This window comes from Neopsephotus bourkii, unplaced genomic scaffold (assembly GCF_033783945.1).
Source record: "Neopsephotus bourkii isolate Nb327-2 ecotype Australia unplaced genomic scaffold, CSIRO-AGI_Nbou_v1 NB_1600, whole genome shotgun sequence".
NCBI lineage: Eukaryota > Metazoa > Chordata > Aves > Psittaciformes > Psittacidae > Neopsephotus > Neopsephotus bourkii.
The window spans coordinates 4,779,052-4,801,076 of record NW_026902076.1 but is presented as its reverse complement, the minus strand read 5'-3'; the positions used below and the strand labels follow the sequence as shown (position 1 = coordinate 4,801,076).

Below are 22,025 nucleotides of genomic sequence, written 5' to 3'. Positions count from 1 at the left end.
CCAATTTTGATGTTTAGGAAAGATTTCAAAGTTGCAAGTTAGAAGAAACTGTCATCAAATCATTTGTATCATACACAAGCTTCTGATGTATGCTTTGTAATGGCAAAACATAAATATTAACTGCTCTCAACCCATTGCACCAAACACTTCTTGACAGTAATCATCTGTTTGGAAACATGGTCATACTATTTACAGCTATCCAAGTCAGCAAAGCCAGAATATGGCTAGATCAGCAAGGATACCTTACACACTGTTAAAGCTACAGGTAACCAGGGCTCTGACAAACATGCCGTTTCAAGTGCCCTTTGGTGCTACATTACACAACTCCTAGACACAACTGAAGTCAATTGTTTGTTGCAGTTTTCCTATTTCTGTAAATTATGCATTCCACCTAAACAACCCACTTGCACCAAAATAAGGTATTTCCACATAAAACAAAAATATACTTGAAATTATAATACAGAAGTGAAAACAAAAAAGTCTTCGCTGGAACCAGGCAAAATGAGCTGTCTACACATCGTATAATTGAAGTTAATTTTTTATATGGCTTTGGCACTCCCACAAGACGTTTTGGGTTGGCTTAAAAATATCCCTTTATTTAAAACTATGCAATTTGGGAGTTAAATGAAGTCATAAACTCTTAGAGATAATAAAAAAGACAAAGTTAGAATCACAATGGAACTGGATTATCTAGGGAACAGACTCCAACAAAACATCAACACCAACTTTCTGATGCAAGCAACTTCAGTTTGACAGTTATGAGAGCACACTAACAACTCCACGGTAAATCCTAAGCCTAGAAAGTGACTTCTGTAATCTAGTGACAGAAACCAAATTAAGGGACTGCTCCATAGCAATTGATTTTCAGCATTCCATCTGAACACTAAAAGCTAGGCACATAGTAAGTCTGCACAGATTAAGATAGCAAAATAAGGCAAAGAGACTGCTGTAATAAAACTTCATACCCCAGCTTGATTTTGTTCTGGGGGACAACCATACAAATATTTTGATTCATTTCCCACAGAAATGCAAGTAAAAACTTTTTTAGACTCGTTTGCATTTGCAGAACTCCTGAAAGGTACAGAACATTGGTTTTGAGTATACTCTATTTTTGTGTAAGACTTAACACAAAAAAATTTGACAACCAAATACTTCTCTAGAGAGCACTACCAAGTAACAGATGTAAATTTCCAGCCTTACCAAATTTACTTTCAGCTTCTGCTTTTGTTACTTCTGACAAGTTCTCAGTTTTTGTCGTACTGGGAAAATGAACTAGCTTTGTTCCAGGGGGATGGTTAGGTAATGGCTGTATAAACAAAAGAGAACTTTGTTAGCAAAAATTCTTCATGAGGGTTTGTTCCCCCCACCCCATTTTTTTATTAGGCTACAGAACATACTCAGGTTTTCACTAGCTGGCATGATGCAAATGACCGTCTGCAAGAGATTCAATAAGCTTTTTGCTTAAGTAGTCCACTTACTGTAGTTACCTCATTACAGCTACAGCGATTAGAATTTTGTCTACTGATTAAAGATAGAGCACAGATTTGAAACTGGAAGCCAATCTCAAAATATTGCCAGATATACTTTTTCAATTGTATTTCAGAAGTTCCAAGTGTTACTTTTCTATTAGCCTGAAAATTACATCCTCCAGCACAGAGCAGAAGCACTTCTTTACCAGCTCTACTGAAAGTAACTCACTGATCATGCTTACTGTGCTCTGGAATAAAGCAGTAATATTCAGTAGCTATAAACCACCTCAGCTGAAGAGGCAAACAGCTTTTAACTATTCAGCCAAAAGTAAAATCACATGAAAACCCATCCTAGCTTCCCTTCACTCTCAGCAATTCATACAGAACAGGTAAGTGCCACTAGGGATTTCTCCTGAACCAAAGTAACAGAAACACATTGCAACCAGTAATAAGTTTCAAAGTTAACCTCCAACCAAAATAATTGTTCTAATGTTGATTTTTCCCCCACCCAGGAGACATACTGAGCTGTCAGGAAGAGTCAGACAGCTTCAGCTGCATCCAGCTCTTCACAGACTTATGAGCTCCAAACACAGAATATGATCTTACAGTCAGTACTTACCTGAGCAGCCCTAATAATGTTACTGATGTGAAAACTCGCATTGCCTTTAGTTAGTCTGCTCATTTTCATTTATGCCTAAACTTTGCAGACTGTCTACCACCAAAGAAACTAGATTTACTCCTTAAAACCAGGTAGTGCCTGTGAACTGGTGTTTGGTACCTCTGACATACTATATCAGAAGCCACGGTCATTCACGATGTTCTTTAAGTACATATGCAATTTAACTTGCTCCGGAATGCTATATGAAGTAAGCACTAAAATAACCCACCAATGGGATTAAACAAGTCCAACATGGAAATAGTGCTCTACATTTCCCTCTTCCAAAATGGGATTCAAGTAAAGGTATGAAAGCAAGTTTACGCAGGCAGGGTATAAATAGCCTGAGCCCAGGCAGGATGCTGAAACTCCCTCTTGCAGGACCGTATATACTCTAGAGCAGTTCAGATATATCAGAGTTCAGCCTTCCTGTGCTGAACAGTCTTCGAATTCCCCAAGTCAAAAAAAAACCCTCCTTACAGTTTCCTGATGACAGCTTTTTTCCTTACTGGCTTAGAAACTGAGAACAGCCTTCCAGCATCCCTCCATCTAGCTCCAAAGTGAGTTAAGCACAAATCCAAAGAAGTCATTCATTTTTGCAAAACCTTCATGAGAATTACCTTCCTAAGGCTCTCTATGTCGTTTTGTAAGTCTGTCCACCTTTGAGATGACCTTGGCAACAAGAGTAAGTGGAATATTAAGTGTTAATCTCAACTGTTTATTTCATTTTATTTTCATTGTCAGCTTTGCAAAACTGGTTTTGCACTTCCCTTCCCTCTTGTTGAGAAACAGCCTATAACAACTTCCCAGGCAAGCCAACCAACAACAGAGCAACAATGTATTTCAGTGTTTGTGCACAGTCAAATAACACAATTCAAAATGACTGAGCAGACTTCATATTAATTGAAAACGGAAGTAGAACTAGAGAATCACTCATAGAATTAGAGAATGATTTACTTTAGTTAGGCTCTTTATACTCCCAAGTTACAAGGTAGAAAGTAGGGAAACATGCTTTCAAATGATCAATCTCACAAGAAGAAAGCAAACTGAAAGCTGGGTCCTGACAGCCTAGTCTAACAGCATTCATGAGGGGATGTAGTGATTCCACAGAATCCTGCTGCAAGGTACAAAGCCCGGAGAGAACTGAGGAAAATCACTAAGCCTTCATAGAATCACAGAATGGTTTGGGTTGGACCTTAAAGCTCATTCAGTTCCAAACCCCTGCCATGGGCAGTGACGCCTTTCACTAGACCAGGTTGCTCAAAGTCCCATCCAACCCAGCCTTGAACACTGCCAGGGATGGGACAGCCATAGCTTCTCTGGGCAACCTGTGCTAGTGCCTCACCACCCTTACAGTGCAGAATTTCTTCCTTATGTCCAACCTAAACTTACCCTCTTTCAATTTAAAACCACTGCTTCTTGTTCTGTCATTACAGACCCTGGTAAAAAGGCTCCCTCCCTCCATCTATTGAAAGGACTCTGAAGCTAAGCAACACCTTCCTTAGGAGATAACATTCCTTGAGCCTTAAATGGAAGGCAACACACTTGTAACTTTCATTTTCTAAATCACCTGATGTTTTGACAGGATCAGAAACAAAAAGAACATACACGTCTATAGTGGATGAGCACTGCTCTTCACACTGCTACCAGTGGAAACACATTGGAAAACACATTCAAGGGCATCTCTGCCTCTACCCTCTTCCTAGGGACTCATGCCACATTTTGCCCTCCACCATTACAATTATTTCCATGGCAGCAGAGGAAAGCAAATCAGTCAACAAACAGGATTAATGATCATAACCCACAGACAACGAAAAAAAAAAAAATTGTCCTAGGTTTTAAAAGCTTTCTTTCATTGACCACCTGAGTAAAAAGTGAAACAGTGGATTACCTCCACTGCCTTTAATTTATCAAGAGCTGCATATGCGTATAGAAGCTCATGGCATAAACAACTACAAGTTCAAGATAAAGGACTGTGTATTGCTATTGTGCTTCCAAGGGGTAATAGTGCTCTCAGATCCAGACCAGAACAGAACTCAAACTAAAGCAATTCCACTATTGTCACATTACCTCCTGTCTCTTAAGCTTTAAGTTCAATATAAAGAATAAAAGTGCCTTTTCCCTGTCCCACTCATAAAAAGGGAGGAAAAGAAAAGAGGATGCAAATTGTAGAACTGTTTTTTTCAGGGTTACACAATCACTGGTTTGTGTAGCTAATTAACTTAAGAACTTCACCAAAGCCAAAAGCTTTGCAGCATTTAATGAACGACATTTACACTGGTAACGATGGTTGACACCTAGAACACTGATCTCAACATCCACCAAAAATTAGCGGGGTGGGGGGGTGAGGAGGAAAAATACAACCACCAAAATAAACAAATCTGCAAAACAAACAAACCAGCACAAAAAAAACCAAACCAACAACAACAACAAAAACCACTAAAAAAACCCACCAAACATTGCTTGTTTTAAAGGACAAGTTTAACTTGTATGAAAGACTTAACTGTACTTCAGATGTAAAACACAATAACTGCTCAAACACATCATGCCTCTTTGAAATAATAATTTTTATATCAACTTTTTTTCCCCTCTCTGATGCTTCAAATACCAAAACATTTGAACAGACCTTTTGAAATCAATGCTAAATATAACTTATTATAAAATAAGTTTGAGGGGGTTTGGTTTGTTTTATAGGCAAGAGCCCCATAAGAAGAACATGGTCTGATTATGGAGCCATATATACAAATTTTTAAATGGCTACTGTATTCAGCAGCTGCAAGAAACATCGTCTTCAGAGCCAAGTCTTCTAAGTTATTTATATAGGAACCCCCTCCTCCCTCCCAAAACAAAACAAACAAACAAACAAAAAAAAAAAGAAAAAGCCAAAGCCAATACCTCCCAAAACAAAACAAACAAAAAAAACCAAGCCAAAGCCAATATGAATCAGTACGAACCTTATCTTGCTTTTTATCTTCCGATTCATTACTGGATAATCTTGTCTTAAGTTTCACTGAGCCTTCTTTAAAGATATCGCCAAACCCAACACCTCGGACTTTCTTTGGCTGTGCTGGTCCAGATGCAGGTTCAGCCCCATTTCCTGGAGAGGCCACAGGTGAGGTAGGACCACTGAAAACAGACTCTGAAAGAAAGAAAGAAAAAAAAAGTTGGTCTAAGATTGGAAATTATTTGCTCTTCTTGGAAAATAAAAAAAGTGGGAATAACACAACTGCACGCACTGCTCTTTCTAAATATTTCTAGGAGCATTATTGTTGCTATAATACCTCACATTTGTTCCTTTTGCACATTTAACTTCAGACCATTTGAAATGACACCAGTATTGCACTAAATACTCTGGGCTACTAAGTCATTAGATTGCTCATATTGCTTGCTATTTCAGCTATCACTCAGGCTCCACAGCCTGTTAACATCAATGTTTTCCATTAGTTTTCAGAAATGCTGCTTATATATTCTCTAAAGACATGGGCTTAGTCCAACATTTAAAACTTGTCATTTGCACAGCTATAGCTGCTGAAAGTGATAATCAATAAAGGTCCCTAATGAGTCCTACTATGTTTCAGCAGCAACAGGGAGGAAAAAAAAAAAAGAGAGAAAAAAAAACCAAAACAAAACAACAACTGTGTTTCAGCACATCGTTTGTTGTTTCAGCAATCAAATGATGCCTCTCAGGGCACCAAAGTGAAATTTTCCTTTTGCTCAAAATGCACTATCAAAAATACCTGACAAGTTTACTGTAAATCTATTTAAATAACTTTTTTACCTGATAACACCTAAACCCTGTTTTAAAGGAGTTCAGCATTCATACCAGATATAGTTGGCCAAGATCAATACTTGTGTTATCTACCAGTGATTAAGTATTCTTTAAATCTTTCAGTCTTGAGAGACAACATTTATTCACTCTGAAAAAATGTAGTTAAAAAGCTTTTAAGCTCTTCTAAGATATCTATATCCCCACCACTACCACCCACACACACCTTTTTTCCTTCCTTTTTGTTTTGGCTTGGTTGGTTGGTTGGGTTCTTATTTATTCTTTTTCCTTTCCTTCTCTTTTAACTTTTAAGTTGCAATCAGATCTGTTACAACCTACAAACTAGTATTAGTGGGCAAACTATTTCCACATGCAGAATGCCAGGAGATGGTAATGTGAAAATAGAGAGCTTTTAGAAACCAGATTCAAAATAGTCTCCACATCTTTTAGTTTTTCAGTTAAGTTATTTTCTGGAAATTGCAATGAAGATTAAAGCCTCTTCCCTCCACCATAAATTTATGGGGTTTTCATAATACTGTGAGGTTACATGGCTCTTGATTTCAGCATCTCACTTTTTCTCAACTGAGTTAGTACTCAGTTATATCCCTCTTATATACCTAAAAGGGTAGCTAGATATTTCATTGATAAAAAAAGGTTGCACGTTTGAAAGACCATAGCTCAGTGAACAGGACATTTACTGTTTCCCAGTGATAAGGAGAGAACTAGCAGATACCTGAAATCCTGATTGTGAGTATACTGAAAATTAAATATAACCTCTGGGGTGTGAGGGGCTGAAAGTCATAACTATGAAAACCGTAACTTTCTGCCACTACAATTACTTGAAATTACTGCTCTGTCCCACTAATCTCTGTATTCAGGAATTAAGACCAACACACGTCCGTTTGTAAATACATCTTTCCAGGCCCCACTAATTCAAGGAACTTGACCTCCAAGGAGACAGCCGTTGAGCTATTTGGGGCTGCTCAATTCAAACAGCTTTTGGTTTATGCTACTGCAATTATTTCCACAAATTAGCAATAAAAAGAAAAACAAAGCTGGACTTTTTTCCCCTCTCTCTGAACAAACTCTTGTTAGAAACAATCAATACTGAACATCTTGTAAATGAGAGTGTGCATTACTGAAAGAAAAAAAAAATATCACTTTCCCCCTTGAACATTACGCAGCTGTCTTCAAGCATTGATTTACTTGCATTAAGATGTTGCTCCTAAAGAACACTTCCATTCTAGCAGTATCGTGTCACAAGTCCCCAGCCTTCAAACAGGTCTTCATAGACAGAATTCCTCTAAGGTGCAGCTTCAAGGGAACAAGGAACAAGGAACTGCCTGTAAAGCACACACCTGCCTGGCACCATTCAGCACTCACAGACTGCTTCTGCCCAAGCTATACTTACCACAGAGTAATGGCTAAATGTGAACACTGCCTTAAAAACATTTTATTGTTTGATTAAGCCACTGAGGAACCAGGGACCCCTTCTCAGGATTCTTTTTAAGTTGAATCAGAACAGTATAGAGAGCCTCAATTCAGGTTTTAATTCTCAACTGACAGAGTTAAACACTCAAGTTCAGTGTTAAAGAACCCCATGTCTACAAAAATAAGATTGAGAAAAGCTATTAAATGAAAGAATAATTTCATATTTATTGTTATTATAAATGCAGAATATACACTTGCAAGACCAACACCTCAACTGCAATTTTATTAAAAGTGCATTGGGAGCAGGACAGGTATCGTCATAGCTAGCATCGGTATTTTTTAGAACTCAATTCAATACTTCCCACTCTTAGGAAGCTTGAATTCTTTACATCTTTTGCTGTAATACAACCATTATACTCCAAGTTATACCTGAGATCCAAAATGACTTTAAAGGTTTACAACAGAACACCACCTGTGTCATCCAGAGAGTCCTGTGTTTCTCCATCATCAGCCACTTCCAATTCTTTCACAAAGTTTGAAGGAAATAACCCTGTCCTGCCATTTAGTGTGCCACTCCACCAGCCTTCTTCTACCTGTGTAGAAATATTTGGCACATTACTAATAAAACAAAAGAAAGTTTTTATAAATTCCACCCATGCTTCATTTATAAAAATCTACAAACGACTTTGGGGAAGTTCAAATGACCATGATTTCTCTTTAAAGAAGCCTTGCAAAGATGTAGAAACGATAGCCAAAAAGAAGAGCAAGAAAACAGTTTACTGTCACTTCACCCTGAACATGAGACTAGAACCTGACAATTAATCCACAACAGCAGCAAAATGTCCATCAACTTTCTCAAGGTAAAACAGCATAACATGCATTACACATCTAACAGAAGAAGAAAATATCACTGTTTAAGAAATAAAGGTGCAACTTTTAACCTGGCTAAGGAAATTTTTATGGATTCTTGCTGTCCATCTGTCTTTTCCTGTGTCCGTAGTTTCTACCAGTGCTACGCCCACTGGCCTCATACCCGTTAAACAGTTTCAAATAATTTTGATCAAAAAAACCAAGTTTCAAGGATATAATTCATACAGGTAATATTGGATAGAACAGAGAAAAGTCCTTCAGGACATCAGAGTAACAGAAAACTAAGCTGTCCATTCTTTCTAGGAGGAGGCAACTGGCTGAATAGAACATGTTGACTCTAGCTGGATCAGACGGTACAGGCACTTTCACATCAGAGCTGGCCAGCTGTGAATGGTAACAAAGATGCAAGAGGATTCTGTGATGGCAAACAACAGTCCTAAGGATATAGGTCTACTGGATGCAAATTTTGTCTGCCTTCCTATTCACAAAACCACTCATTTTTGCACTAAAAATAAACTTACCCAGGAATTAGGGAACATGACTCCAGTGCTCAGTTATGTGCTTGGATTCCTGTAATTTACACTGTGTCATTTTACACTGCAATACTTCACATTTAATGGAACATTTATCAGGAATACCCCACGGTCCAAAGCAGAACATACATCTGGGCATACATAGGTGACAGTGTAAAAAGGGTCAGAAAACCAAGTAAGAATTGTGCTTTTCAAATTTATGAGCAGTTTTCAAAGTTTCTTAAATAAATCAAATGTATTTGCCAAATGAGCACTATTTAAAGACTATAATTAACATAAATTTTCAAAATATTTGATTTTTATTGCTATTTCAGGGCTGGAAAGCTGGTTTCAGACAAGTAATAAAAGCAACAAGAGAAAAAAAACAAACAAAAGGCAAATAGGAGTTGTTTACATTATCCCTTTTTAGCCTTGTTTAGTAGGTCACTACGCCTGACATACAGGCACAGTTTAGACACCAGCGTACCTCCAGGCAAGCAGAATGCATGCAAAACCTGGCAGTTACATAAACAGATAGGCGCTGAAAAGAGCATTGTTACTTTTAAAGGCGTTCTGGTGCTCAAATATGCCTTAGCTGTGGATGGTTCAAATTCAGAGTCTGGTCCTCTGAAACAAATTTTAGGCACAGATTACTTATACGTCCTGACCAGGCTCCAGCATCTCGGGCTTTACCTATATAGAAAATTAACATTCAAGCACCTTGACTCACCCATACTATACCCAAGAGCCATGAGAAAGGGACTTTTAATGCTTGCGATACAGAAAACAACTGGAGCATCCATTTATTTTTCTGCCAAGAAATAAGTTCAGCAAAGCACTTTACAGACTTGCAAGGCAAAGTGACGTCAATGCAGAGAGTATCAGCAATAAAACAGCAATTTTTTGAGCATATTTGCTTTTGCTTCCTCACCACTTTTAAAAAAACTTGACTATGGACAAGCTGTGTTACCAGAAAAGCTATCTTTAATCATCATTAAAATACAGGTTAAAAAAAGTTCTACATGATTTGGTGGAGAATATCTCTTCATCCTTCTCATCTGTATCGCCAAGGCCCAATTTCACAACTCGTATCTTCCACTTCAAAATATTACCACATGATACAATTTCCACAAGAGGGAGTTACAGCTTTGGTACACACACCAGTACTTTAGTGTGAATTCCACCAACTTATTTCTGTAAGATATGAAAACTCAGACTTATAAACAAAAAGGTCAGAAAAAAAAAAAAAAGCTAAACCAAGCAGTTCTGCAGAACTCCAGTAACGAAGTCATGTGAATTTTGAGTATGCTTGATAACACAGCATACAAATACTACAAAAATAAATCTGTTATTTAGCACTGCATCTGACACAAGTGGGAGGAAAACAAAGGAGAAATAAAGGTTTTACAGCAATGATACATTTATCATGTACACTTTGTGCACGTAATTTGCACTCAAACCCCACATGTTCTTATTTTACCCATTAAAAAGTGACCAAACGATCTTTGCTTGATGTGACAGTTATGCACTATCTGCATATATATAAATTGCACCTTTTACACATAAATGGAATTGAATCGTCTCATAGCAGTGAAGACAAGATATCGAGATGAGGTATCCCAGCATACCGCACAACCAATAGAATGTGTTTTTCTACCTTTTTTCTCCATTTTTGTTTTATCAGTATACAGTTTCGTGAAGCAGACCTAAGCTACACCTGTCAGGTCAATTCTACACCATCACAAAAACAGCATGCAAACAGCATAAAAACTACAAGTTAGCTACAGTATTTTTTCTACCTGGTAGGATTTTGGGGGGGGGGGGGGATAATAATACAAGAATAAAATAAAACTCATGTTTCCTTAAGAAACCAGATGAGGAAATGCTTTGATCTTTTTATTCTGTTTGACTATTTGGTCATCTGTACTGCTTCACACTGAACACCCCTCCAAAAATCATTCCAGATGTTGACACATGTGACCTGAAACAGCAGCTTCCACAACAGTTTACTGCACATGCTGCCTCTCATAAATGCTTCCGTTGGACCATCTGAAGTCATGACTGCTGTGTACAGGCAGTATTCACAAATCAAGCTGGTGAGATTATCCAGGAGCACTCAGTTACAAAACACCCACTCACACTGTTCCTTATGAATCTGTGATTTTAATGAGCAGGTTTTACAAGTCACTCACTCTGTTTATTCAGTTCTATTAGCACAAATACATCTAAAGGCATAACTTCTTCCTTGCTAGGAGAATGGAAGAGTCCTTCCTGGTAAATGTCAGGATCCTGAAGAATTAATACTCTTCAAAAGATGTCATGAATATGAAAAACAGTCTCATAAAGCTACTTTAAAAGGACCCTCAAACACATGGCCAGGAAGAAACCTCCTTCCACAGACCCTCAGGAAGGTAGTGAGAGGAGATGGTGCAGTGAAAGTCAAAGCGTGCCATAGTATCATAGAATAGTTAGGGTTGGAAAGGACCTTAATATCATCTAGTTCCAAGCCCCCTGCCATGGGCAGGGACACCTCACATTAAACCATGCCACCCAAGGCTTCGCCCAACCTGGTCTCGAACACTGCCAGGGATAGAGCATTCGCAGAAGCTTTCCACCTAGCTCTGGAAAGGTTCCTTCCACAATCGCTCTAGTCTCTTCCACAGGCTCCCTGACAGATTTCACTCTTGTAAGAGGCACTCTTCCCACATATTCAAAAGCTTCCCACAACACAAGTTGCTATTGAATAGAACAAGTTGCTATTGAATGGAAGAGATATCAAGGAAGCACGTAGGTTGGAAAAGAAACCTCCACCCTAAACCCCTACTCAAATACAGAGGGCCATTGCCATCACAGTCAAGATATATCTTTAACTGTATTTCTTACCCAGTGAAAAAGGAAGGCAATAGAAAAATAACATGTTGTTGAGTGGATTTGTATGCTCCATATTTTTGTGCAAGTGGCTGATGTATATGATATTACAGATACAGGCTTCTGTGCTGAATACTGTTACTACATCAGTTCAAAGCTTTAATGAGTTTGCAAGAAAGCATGAGACTGGAAAAGTCAGGTCAAATAACATTTTTCACCTAAACTGAGTTAAGAGTATGTCAACTTAAAGGAACAGTTTTAGCATAAGCATCCTAAAGAACAGGATCACAAACAAGGACAAAGAACTGTAAAAGTCTTTTGAAAAAGGAAACTGTAACGGATAATTTATTGCTGTGAAGATCAAATGCTCCTCCTAACATCTAGCATTCATTGATTTAGGATTAGATACCAAAAGAACTCCTACATTTAGCTTAAAAAACACTAATTCCAATGTTATTCTTCTAACATTCTTGTAATTCATTTAATCAAAGAAGCAATTTGACTTTTGGCCATATAAAGAGACTATGAGCTCTGTAAATCAGCTTACCTCTTCATTGATGTCAATCACATCCCCCAGCTTGAGTTCCAGCTCATCCTCATTCTGTGGGACATATTCGAAGAGCACTTTACACTGCCGCTTCTTTGACTCTGAATCAAAGGAAATTGCAAAAGTAAGAACTCTTGCAAAGGAAAACTAGATTTCTTTATCTCCTGAGCTTTATCTCCTGAGGATCACATCTGACCAGGAGACCCACAAACCAACCTGAACAGCTATGCAGATTTTGCTGCTGGTTTTCCAGCTTGCCTGTGTCACTTTAGGCTAGGAAGCTGTATCTTAGAACTTGAAAATCATGGAGCTTCACAGACTGTCAATTACAAACTAACAAAATGCTGCAGTTACAAACATGCTATAGAAAACATGTTCACACAAGCAAGTCACATAAACCCCCCACTACAATGATTTTTCAAGCATAGTCTGCAGGAATGACAACCACTGCCAGCTGCAGTGTTAGCACCTGCTTGGAAGAAAATGTGCAAATTTGAGCCTCCAGTCTTAAGCAATCCTTGAAAGAAGTAACACGTTTTGTTCTGCACAACAGGGAAATGCCAACAGCCTTTCTGTCCTCTAACAAAGACTTTGCTAACTACAGCTCTGATGTAATGCTAACATTTGCTTGGTTCATATTTCAAAATCCAAACTCATTTTTATCTGTCAATGCAAAACCCCTCCCTTTTCTCAGTACCAGGACAGAGTTGAGAATTTCAACCTAAGCTTCAATTAGCAGTGCTTAACAAAGGCAAAACTAAAATACAGTGCAGTCTTCAGATGTTTACCACATAACATTAAAGCTTCACAGGCAGCAAAAAGACAAAGTGACATCCCAAGAGAGGAGAGCATTGATATGGCTTCCAACACTCCCTCCAGCCAGAGTGGTGTGAATCTACAACTGCCCAATTACTCTGCACATACCCTAGAGCAATGCTAACACTGAACCCAGAGAGCTCTCCTTCGAGCGAGCAGCCATGCCTTCAGACCTTTTCCACAATAGAGCAGCCAGAATGATTTTGAAGGCAACTGTCATTCTGTGCTATGATCCACACAGGATCTCTAAACTCCTTAAAAATAAATCTGCCACACTTTAAGTGAATATATGAAATAAATGCTTGAAGTGGCAAAGCTTAAGCATGTAGAAGACGTATAGTTTCCATATTCTCTTATACTTTGCCCTCCTTCCATACTCAAGCTTCAGCAATTAAGATTAGCTGGGTAAAAACATTTCGGAACACAAATACTGCCTCCAAGATCAGTCCTTGTCTTATTATAGCAGCATTGAAAGTCCAAAGTCATTTAGAAGACCGCTTACCCAGCATCCTCAGTACAAAACACACCAGGCATCTGAATGATATTCAGCATCTAAAATTTCTGACAGAGGGCTCACCAAATCAAGAATTTTCTACATGCTGGTATATGGTCTGTGCTCTAAAGAACATAAAAGGGGCAGGAAGCAAATAAACCAGAAGAATGAAGCTCTATGGGTTATTGCTAGTAACACATAATTGCCCACCTAATATACCCTTCTTTTAACTCCATTGAAACTCGTACATTAGCCCAGAAGGACGGTTAGGTTAACAGTAATTGCAATAAATGGTTCACTGGCCTTTACTACCTCCTCCAGCGCTTTCAGGGCTCCTCCTTTGTATGAGATTAACTGATACCAGAGAAAAAGGCATATTAAAAAGCCATGGCCATTTGGTATAAATCTGATCTCAGCATTCCTTTTCATATTGTAATTCTATCTACATGGGGAAGAGGGGGAGAAACCAAACCCACATATGCATTTCACCTGCAGAACTTACTCTTACCCAAGGTCTGACTTCAGTGATACATAGTTCAGGAAGTACTGCCTTCCAGTTTTAAAAATCCCTAGACTAAAGCAGAAAGCTAACCAATCTGCTTGGAAAACACCACTTCAGCTTCACATGGTGCTGCAGGACTACTGGGCTGCAAGCCCTCAAGCAACTGTTTCCAAAACAACTTGTCTGGCTTCAGGTTTTATTTGTTTTGTATGTAGTAAAACAAATTCACCCCTTTCTTACTGTAATTTAACACACATTCTGTATTTTCCTTTTTGTGAATAAAGGCAGCCATCTAACTGACAGGAATAGAGCCTGAAGCTTACTACCCAGCTCATATAAAATACCCAAGACAACTGCACATGAGAAAAAAAACACAAGGGATGCCCCAGGCAGAGACAACCTACCTCACTGCACACTGGCAACTCACTACCAAAGAAGCTTAACTTTGTTTTTAATATTGTAAACCTCATTTCCCCAGGTTAGGAACCAGAAACAGGAAGACAACAAAGCACTGGGAACTTTTTGAAGGGAGTGAATGATTGCCCAGGTACAGAGCAAACAGGATCTGCAGGAGCTGTTTAAACAGTCTTCCAGGAAAGAGTGAACAGCAAGTAAAATGGAAATGCAGAAATTGTCATTGCACCAAGTAAACAGTTGTGTGCTTAAAGGAAGTAAACAGTTGTGTGCTTAAAGGAAGGTACTTTAACACCATTTTCTTTTAGGAGAACGAGACTAGCCAGAGAACTGCAGAGTCTGAGACCCAAGTTTTACCTATTACCCTGGCCACAGTCACCAGTACAAGGCATGCTGTATATGAGATCATTCCAGGGTTTCAAAGACAAGCAGAATGAGCAGGCAACCTCTGAACTAGTATCAGATCATCTTCATAGAATCATGGAATCCTAGTTGGAAGGACTGATAAGGATCATGTTGATTCCCCTTCAGAGCCTCGTTGCATTAGTCTAGGAACAGCATTAATCTTTCAGGATAGATTTTTAAAAGCCTGATGATGATGCAAACATCTAACAGGCACTTATGTGCTGTTGCAAATATGCATACAGAGATCAGAGGCACTAAAAGTGATTTTAGTCCTTAGTTGCCTAGAAGATGGTTTCAACAGATTTGTTAATCTGATGGTCCCATTTTAGGGCTTCAAAAGACGACTAGTGGGTCTTCTCCTTTATGGGCAAAACTTCAAAGTATAAACATACCAGAAACAGTAAATTCTGAATTCTTTCTTTTAAAGAAACCTTAAGTCGTAAATGCTTACAATCCCTTGTAAGAGAAAGGAAGCCAGAGTAATTTAAAGCAGTGTCTCTTTTAAGACTGAAATGTCCAAATATAAATAACAGGTCAATTTTCTGGATGCAGGTAACACTGTTTTCTGCTCAAGGTTTTAGTCACCTTGATTTAAATACAGGCATTAAAATGTATAAGACCACATGTAGAGAGGTACTAAGTCTGTACTCCTAACCATCCTGAGGGCTGCAGCTACAACCAAAGGCAGGCCACTACAATTTAACACCACCAACTCCATGTTATTTCACACTAAAAGCAAGCCTACCAAACAAGAGGAACCTGAACTGCAGCATGCTTCCTTGTCACAAAACCCTGAATTCCCAGCAAAACTTTTATGTTTAAAAGAAATGTCCACAGGAAGATTTTTGATTATCATGAAGAGATCTTCAGTTCTCACTCAGGTACCTGACACAATACAAGCACAGCCCACATGAAGTTACATATCAAGTCTCTGGAATGTGGAAAGGGCTAAATCCTGCTCCCAGGAAAATTCATCCTTATTGCTGCTGTTGAGAAGTACATGTAAGTTTTCTGCCCATGCATCCAGGAGCAGAATTTGTTTAGAATCAAAGCTTTTACTCCTACGTCTCTAGTTTTCTATAAAATCTTAAAGGGAAGTCAGACATTAAATAATTCATGTTTATTAAAAGAAAAAAAATGCACATGAGCAGTTTACACAATTGAAGGAATTGGAAAGACTACATACTCTTCTTGAAGCTTTTGGATGGGGGATGAGGCTGAAATCCTCCTGCTGGAAGCCCATAGCTGCTCATACGCTGCACAAGACTGGCTACATTGCCAGCTTTCTCTCTCCTGACCGGTACAGCATCACCCTTGGGTTCTACATCCTTCTTAACTTCCTGAAACAAGAAATTTAAAAGACTGAGAGGCCACTGAAATTACCCAAGAAGTCAATATTTTCAGACAGGTACCCCATAGGCTAACAGATTTCAGGTACTTACCATCTGGTGTGTACTGACGTCTTATACTCAAAAACCATGGTATCTGCAACTAAACATACTAAAGGCCTTAAAATAAACTTAACCCTTCCATACAATCATGTTAGTAAACAAATAAGCTAATGTGCTGAGAAAATTGAGAAACGGGCAGTATTTTAGCCATCCACTCCAACCCTAAGTAGCTTTGAGCCCAAAAGTCTCTTATTACAACTCTTAATTTACAACTCGTATTTGAAAACCTTTTGAAAAAACATAAAGATTACTTCAATGACAGACCCATAGGATAGGGCACTAAATAAAATACTGTAATATATAAAAATATATTAGGCGATCATCTCTGCTTCAGAAAGCTCAAAGGTTTTTGTTACAGAAAAGATGCAATCGTACTGCTGAAAGACACGTGTGGAAAAAAAGTGAGATACAAGAAGCAGAGTGGGAGGAACTGACAGGAAATGTATAAGAGGAAAGTGACAGACAATTTTTCTCATAATTGTCTCCCGCCTTCCTATCTTTCTAAATTTAGGTGTTAGGATTGGAACTGAATGTGCTAATCAAGACTAAGAAGCCTAAAAACAAGAAAGAATCAGTTCTTGACAGAAAAGGCACTGTACACAGCACTTACTCTGCTGCATCAGATCGGTAAATGAGATTCCACCAGAGAACTGATCCTCTGAAAGAAGGAAGTCATCACTTTGCACAAGAAGAAACCCATTAAGTCAGATCAATGGCCCATCTAGAGCACAGCAGCTCTCAGCAGCTGCAATCCCAGTTGCTCTTTAGAGAGCTAGCCTGCAACCCAGACCCTCCCATGTTCCCAGAGCATCCATAAGGGTTTCATTATGAAGATATATCCTCTCCATTCTCCCTTTCAGGTCTGCAGACAAAGCTGTCTAACCCCATTTTGTACCCACGGTCCAGTCTGCCTCTGCAGCTTTCCTTAGGGATAGGCATCAGATATTCACCCTCTGCTACTTAGAGAAGCTCCTCTCATCTGTGTTAAGCTGCCACTTTACTAGTCCCAGTGCATGCTCCCCATCACTGCATTTAGTTTATCGCTACCTTCATGGCTGTGTAAACCTTGATCATATTCCCCCTTGGCTTCACCCTCTCAACTGAAGAGTCCTAGTGTTGTCAGCCCCAATCTCTCCAGGCAGCTGCTCTATCCCCTTAACTTTCTAGCTGCTTGTCCCCATACTGGTTTGAGCAGATCTGACGACACCTGCATCCTGCTGGCGTTTTGGGCTGTCACCGCACATTGTTCTTTCAATTTTCCTCTCCATCCTTCCAGGAGCTCGGGAGGAAGCAGGCAGGGGAGTGAGCAAGCAGCTGCAAGGTTCTGAGTTACCAGCTGGGCTTAAACCACAACATTGCTGAACAAAGGTAGTACCACAACTGGCTCCTGCGGGAGCCCATTGCTGACTCCTCTCTACCCTGACAAATCAGTGGTAAGTCCTTTGCTTCTTATTCTTTAAGTATCTTCAAACCCATAAAAGAACTCTTTCTTCAGTTCCACAGCAACTTCATTCCTACAGTTACCTGGAGAGCTTCAAAGACTTTCTGAAAACCCAACTGTGTTACATCCACTGAATCTCATGCATCTGTGTGCTTAGCAAGACCCTCAAAGCCCATCAGCTTTTTCACTGCAGCAGTACAATGTCTTGATAAAAGCAAGCACCCATAAGGTGAAGTGCTGATCCACTTCAGAACAATTCTTGCATCCACCACCAGCAGCCACTGTTAACAGCTCCAGTGGTTACTGCAGCTGTAGCTGCAATAAAATAATATTTGAAAACAATATTGGCAATGCATATCTATCTATATATATATATGCTTACTAATGTGAGCTTTAAAACAACAGAATCCATGCATTGGTGAAATGCCAAAAACATGAGAAACATTTACCAGGACCTATATATTGCTCTCTGGAACATTAAACCCCAGGTTACTTAGAGCAGCTGTCCAGCTGAAAAACTCAGTGGTCTGGAAAGCTACTGATGCTTTCAAACTTACTGCAAACCTCTAGCGAAACAGCCCAAAGCACCTTCCTATTTCCCAAAAGAGTAGAGCAAGTAGAATAAGCAAGACTACAGGCATCACAATTTTTCCTCCCACTCACCTACATTACATAAAGAAGCTTTTCAGAAAATGTGAGTAGTTCCTGCTGTTACTCACCATCTCCAGGACTTCTGCCCTGGAGATCTTAGCTCTGCTGAGATCCATCTTCCAAGTCAAGCCCCCTTCCCCCCAAAACACCGGGAAAGCACAACATCTGGTTTAACTCCCATTTAAACAGACATTTTACATTTCAAAGACTTTGTCATTCTCAGTCTTACTGCTGTTTATTGGCCAGTTATTTGCAAGTCTGACAAACAGCTGATAAGTGCTCCACCTCCAAAACACCCTACAAGCTGCCTTACTGCAAGACCATTCTGCTCAACTGAAAAAACATACTGGTGCTTGAAAACTTGCCTAGAGTGGTTCTGTCCCTGAATTTTCTCAATTATAATCTTTTGCCATGCAACTTATACAGCCTCCAAAAGCTTCCAGCTGCTCCAGGAGCTAACGTCTCCCCAGTTAACCAGTTTCTTAGTCGTAACACTTGCTGGTGGAGTCAGCTCCTGGCTCCTTCCTCTGGTCTGCACTTCACACAAGACTTCAGAAGCAGCTGCTTCAATAAATCTGTGAAAACCAAAGAAATGCAAAAGGGAAATGGGTATGCCATACACTGGCAGTCTGGTGAAAAACACCACCTCCCTCTTTTCTTCATTTATTAAAAGAAAAAAAAACTAAACAACAAAACCACACCAACACCACACATCACTTCTAAGTGCTAGAACAAGCTGTAAGGTAAACATCACCTTCACCAGTAATTTGAAGTAAACAGGCAATGCACTTTTCAGTCCAGAGGTAGTATCAAAGGCATCAAAGTAACTGACAGGTTACAAACAACAGGGAACAATTTGAGACAAAAGCAATGACCACTACAAATGACTGAAGAGCAAGGTGACCTTGGTGACCTTAATGAAGTTTAACGACAAGTGCAAGGTCCTACACCTGGGGCAGAGCAATCCCAGGCACAGCTACAGGCTGGGCAGAGAACAAAATTCAGAGCAGCCCTGCAGAGAAGAACTTGGGGGTGTTGGTCAATGAGAAAATGAACATGAGCCAGCTTCAGTGTGTGCTTGCAGCCCAGAAAGCCAACCGTATCCTGGGCTGCATCAAAAGGAGCGTGACCAGCTGCCCCTCTAATCTGCCCTCGTGAGACCGCACCTAGAGTACTGTGTGCAGTTCTGACGTCCTCAGCGTAAAAAGGACATGGAACTGTTGGAACAAGTCCAGAGGAGGGCCAAGGGAATGATCAGGGGACTGGAGCACCTCCTGTATGAAGATAGGCTGAGAAAGTTGGGGCTGTTCAGCCTGGAGAAGAGAAGGCTGCGTGGAGAACTTGTTTAATGAGTGAGACCGACACCAAGTTAAATGCCATAAAGTACTTTGAGCAGATGACATACATATATATATGTACATTTTTTATATATATATATATATGTATGTATGTATATATGGGTTGCCCAGGGGAGTTGCAAATGCTCCATCTCTGGCGGTGTTCAAGGCCAGGCTGTACAGAGCCTTCGGTGACATGGTTTAGTGTGAGGTGTCCCTGCCCATGGCAGGGGGGTTGGAACTAGATGATCTTAAGGTCCTTTCCAACCCTAACTATTCTATGACTCTAAAAAGGGACAGAGGAATGCTTGAGCAAGCATCTTTTTTTGCCAGGCTTAAGTCAGTAATCAAAGTAGTGATGGGTAGGAAACTCTCAGAAGCTTAACACAAGACTAGCAATGGCAAATTTGGACAGAAAGTATAGATTAAAAAGTAAGATCTAAAATAATTATGTGAATAATCTTGCAGTCAGATTCAGAGTCTGAAGACTTACTGATGAAGAATTTTGTCAGTAGAAGACAGAATGATCAGACACAGAGACCAGTAGCAACAGACTTTATGAAAGCTGAACACTTGAATAAAACTTAGGAGAAACCATCCTAATCTGAGACATTCAAAAGAATAGAGGATGCAAGGAAAAGATGAAGGTGACTACAGCAGCAGAGCTGCAAACCAATCAGATTTACAATGAACAGACCTGAGTAATGGACAGATACCAGCCTTGCTTGAATCAGACGACAGTCATATTTTGCTTCCTCTATCAGAAAGTACTCTGACTGTAGCATCACATGAAGGTGCGTTGCAACAAGGAGGAAAAACAGCCACACAGGAGTCTACTGCTGCAGCAGGTAGCAACAAATCTAGTTTTGACAAAGAACTACAAAAGGGGTTAGAAAGCAGTGCATGGATAAGCCAGCAACTGCATTTTCCATATAGTCCTCCAACTGTAAGAAGCTACACTAAGACACATTTTAAAAAGCACTCATTACCACTGCCAGCAGCTTCACCCCAAGCATCACTGTTATAACTCTGAGCTTTTGGACACGTTACTATTTTACAAAAGACGTAATTCTGAAACAAGACACCAGTTTGGATCTCTGAAAACTGGCACTAATTGATGCAAACTTTAATAAATGACCCGTTAATTACAGAATCACAGAATGGTTTTGGTCGGAAGGGACCTTCAAGATCATTCAGTTCCAACCCCCTTCCATAGGCAGGGACACCTTCTGCTAGACCAGGTTGCTCAGACCCCATTCAACCTGGCGAACCTGTGCCAGTGTTTCACAGCTCTCACAGGAAGAATATTTTCCTAATATCTAATCTAAATCTACCACCTTTCAGCTTAAAACCATTCCCCCAGTAATAAGAGTCTACAATTAACACTAAATGTTAATAAAAGATTGCAACTCTTACATCTCTGTCCAAACAGCTGGCTTGATTTTCAGTGGCTGGCAAATGATGCTGCCCACAGGTCTCATCTCCCGGGTACCACTATAACCAACCTAAACATGCCTACGACTCATATTCATTGGCTTCACAAGTAAGGCATTCTTCTTTCTTTGTTTTTGTTTGGGTTTATGTCAGTCTCATATATCCAAACTATCAGAGAGAGACTGTGCTGTGACAATACCAACAAAAACCTCCTGAGCACTTCAGCTGGCTCTGAGATGAGGCCACAACAGCTGCCAGCCAGCAGAACCAAAGTGAAAATCTGACATTAACTGCAGCTGGAAATGTTAATATTTTTATGATGGGAGTCCACTGCAGTTCAAGCCTTGTCAGTGTTTCCATTAGCAACACAGATTTTATGCATTTATGACTTGGCAGTAGAAGGTCGCTACAGACTGCCTCTTGGCATAAGACACAACTCAGCTGCGAAGTAACCACCCACTCCTTCTGTTGCAAACTACAGCACAAGTTATAAAGTCTTGAAGTTTTCATAATCTCCACTAGACACATTTCACAACACTTTTGCTGAAATTGCCACAGGCTGATATACAAAAACGCATTAAAAAAAAAGAACCAACATTGTGCTGATCTTAAGGGCATTAAAACTGTTTTAATTGTACCTGTCACAGTTTAACAATTTCTCAGGGAAATTTATATATTTACATAGAAAATCTCAAAATCACTGAAACACAATGTGAAAGAAGATTTATTCTTCCTTACATGCAGAAAAAAAATCTAACATCTACACCCTTATGATGCCTTTTAGAATAAACAAAGAAGCAGGCACTCCTGACCTACTTTAAGTTAGCAAGCAAGCGAGCAGCCTTTCCACCATCAGCTGCTTGCCCACACAAGGCTCCAGCAGACATGGCAGGATCCTCCCTGCCTCCTTCACCAGAAGCGAAGAGCACTAAAATAAGCAGGGCAGCGGAGAAAAAGAAAGCA

The 22,025-nt window shown here is 39.6% G+C and overlaps 1 protein-coding gene across 2 annotated transcripts in view; it reads right to left on the bottom strand.

Annotated features, from left to right (window-relative positions):
- Positions 1 to 22,025, bottom strand: part of CD2AP (CD2 associated protein) — an 87,089-nt gene that overhangs the window by 27,037 nt on the left and 38,027 nt on the right. For both annotated transcript variants that reach the window (XM_061372310.1, XM_061372311.1), the window contains exons 3-7: positions 15,935 to 16,088; positions 12,119 to 12,219; positions 7,794 to 7,914; positions 5,079 to 5,263; positions 1,201 to 1,306 (exon numbers count right to left, since the gene is read on the bottom strand). In XM_061372310.1, coding sequence (XP_061228294.1) covers positions 1,201 to 1,306; positions 5,079 to 5,263; positions 7,794 to 7,914; positions 12,119 to 12,219; positions 15,935 to 16,088 — 667 coding nt within the window. The remainder of the gene's footprint in view (positions 1 to 1,200; positions 1,307 to 5,078; positions 5,264 to 7,793; positions 7,915 to 12,118; positions 12,220 to 15,934; positions 16,089 to 22,025) is intronic.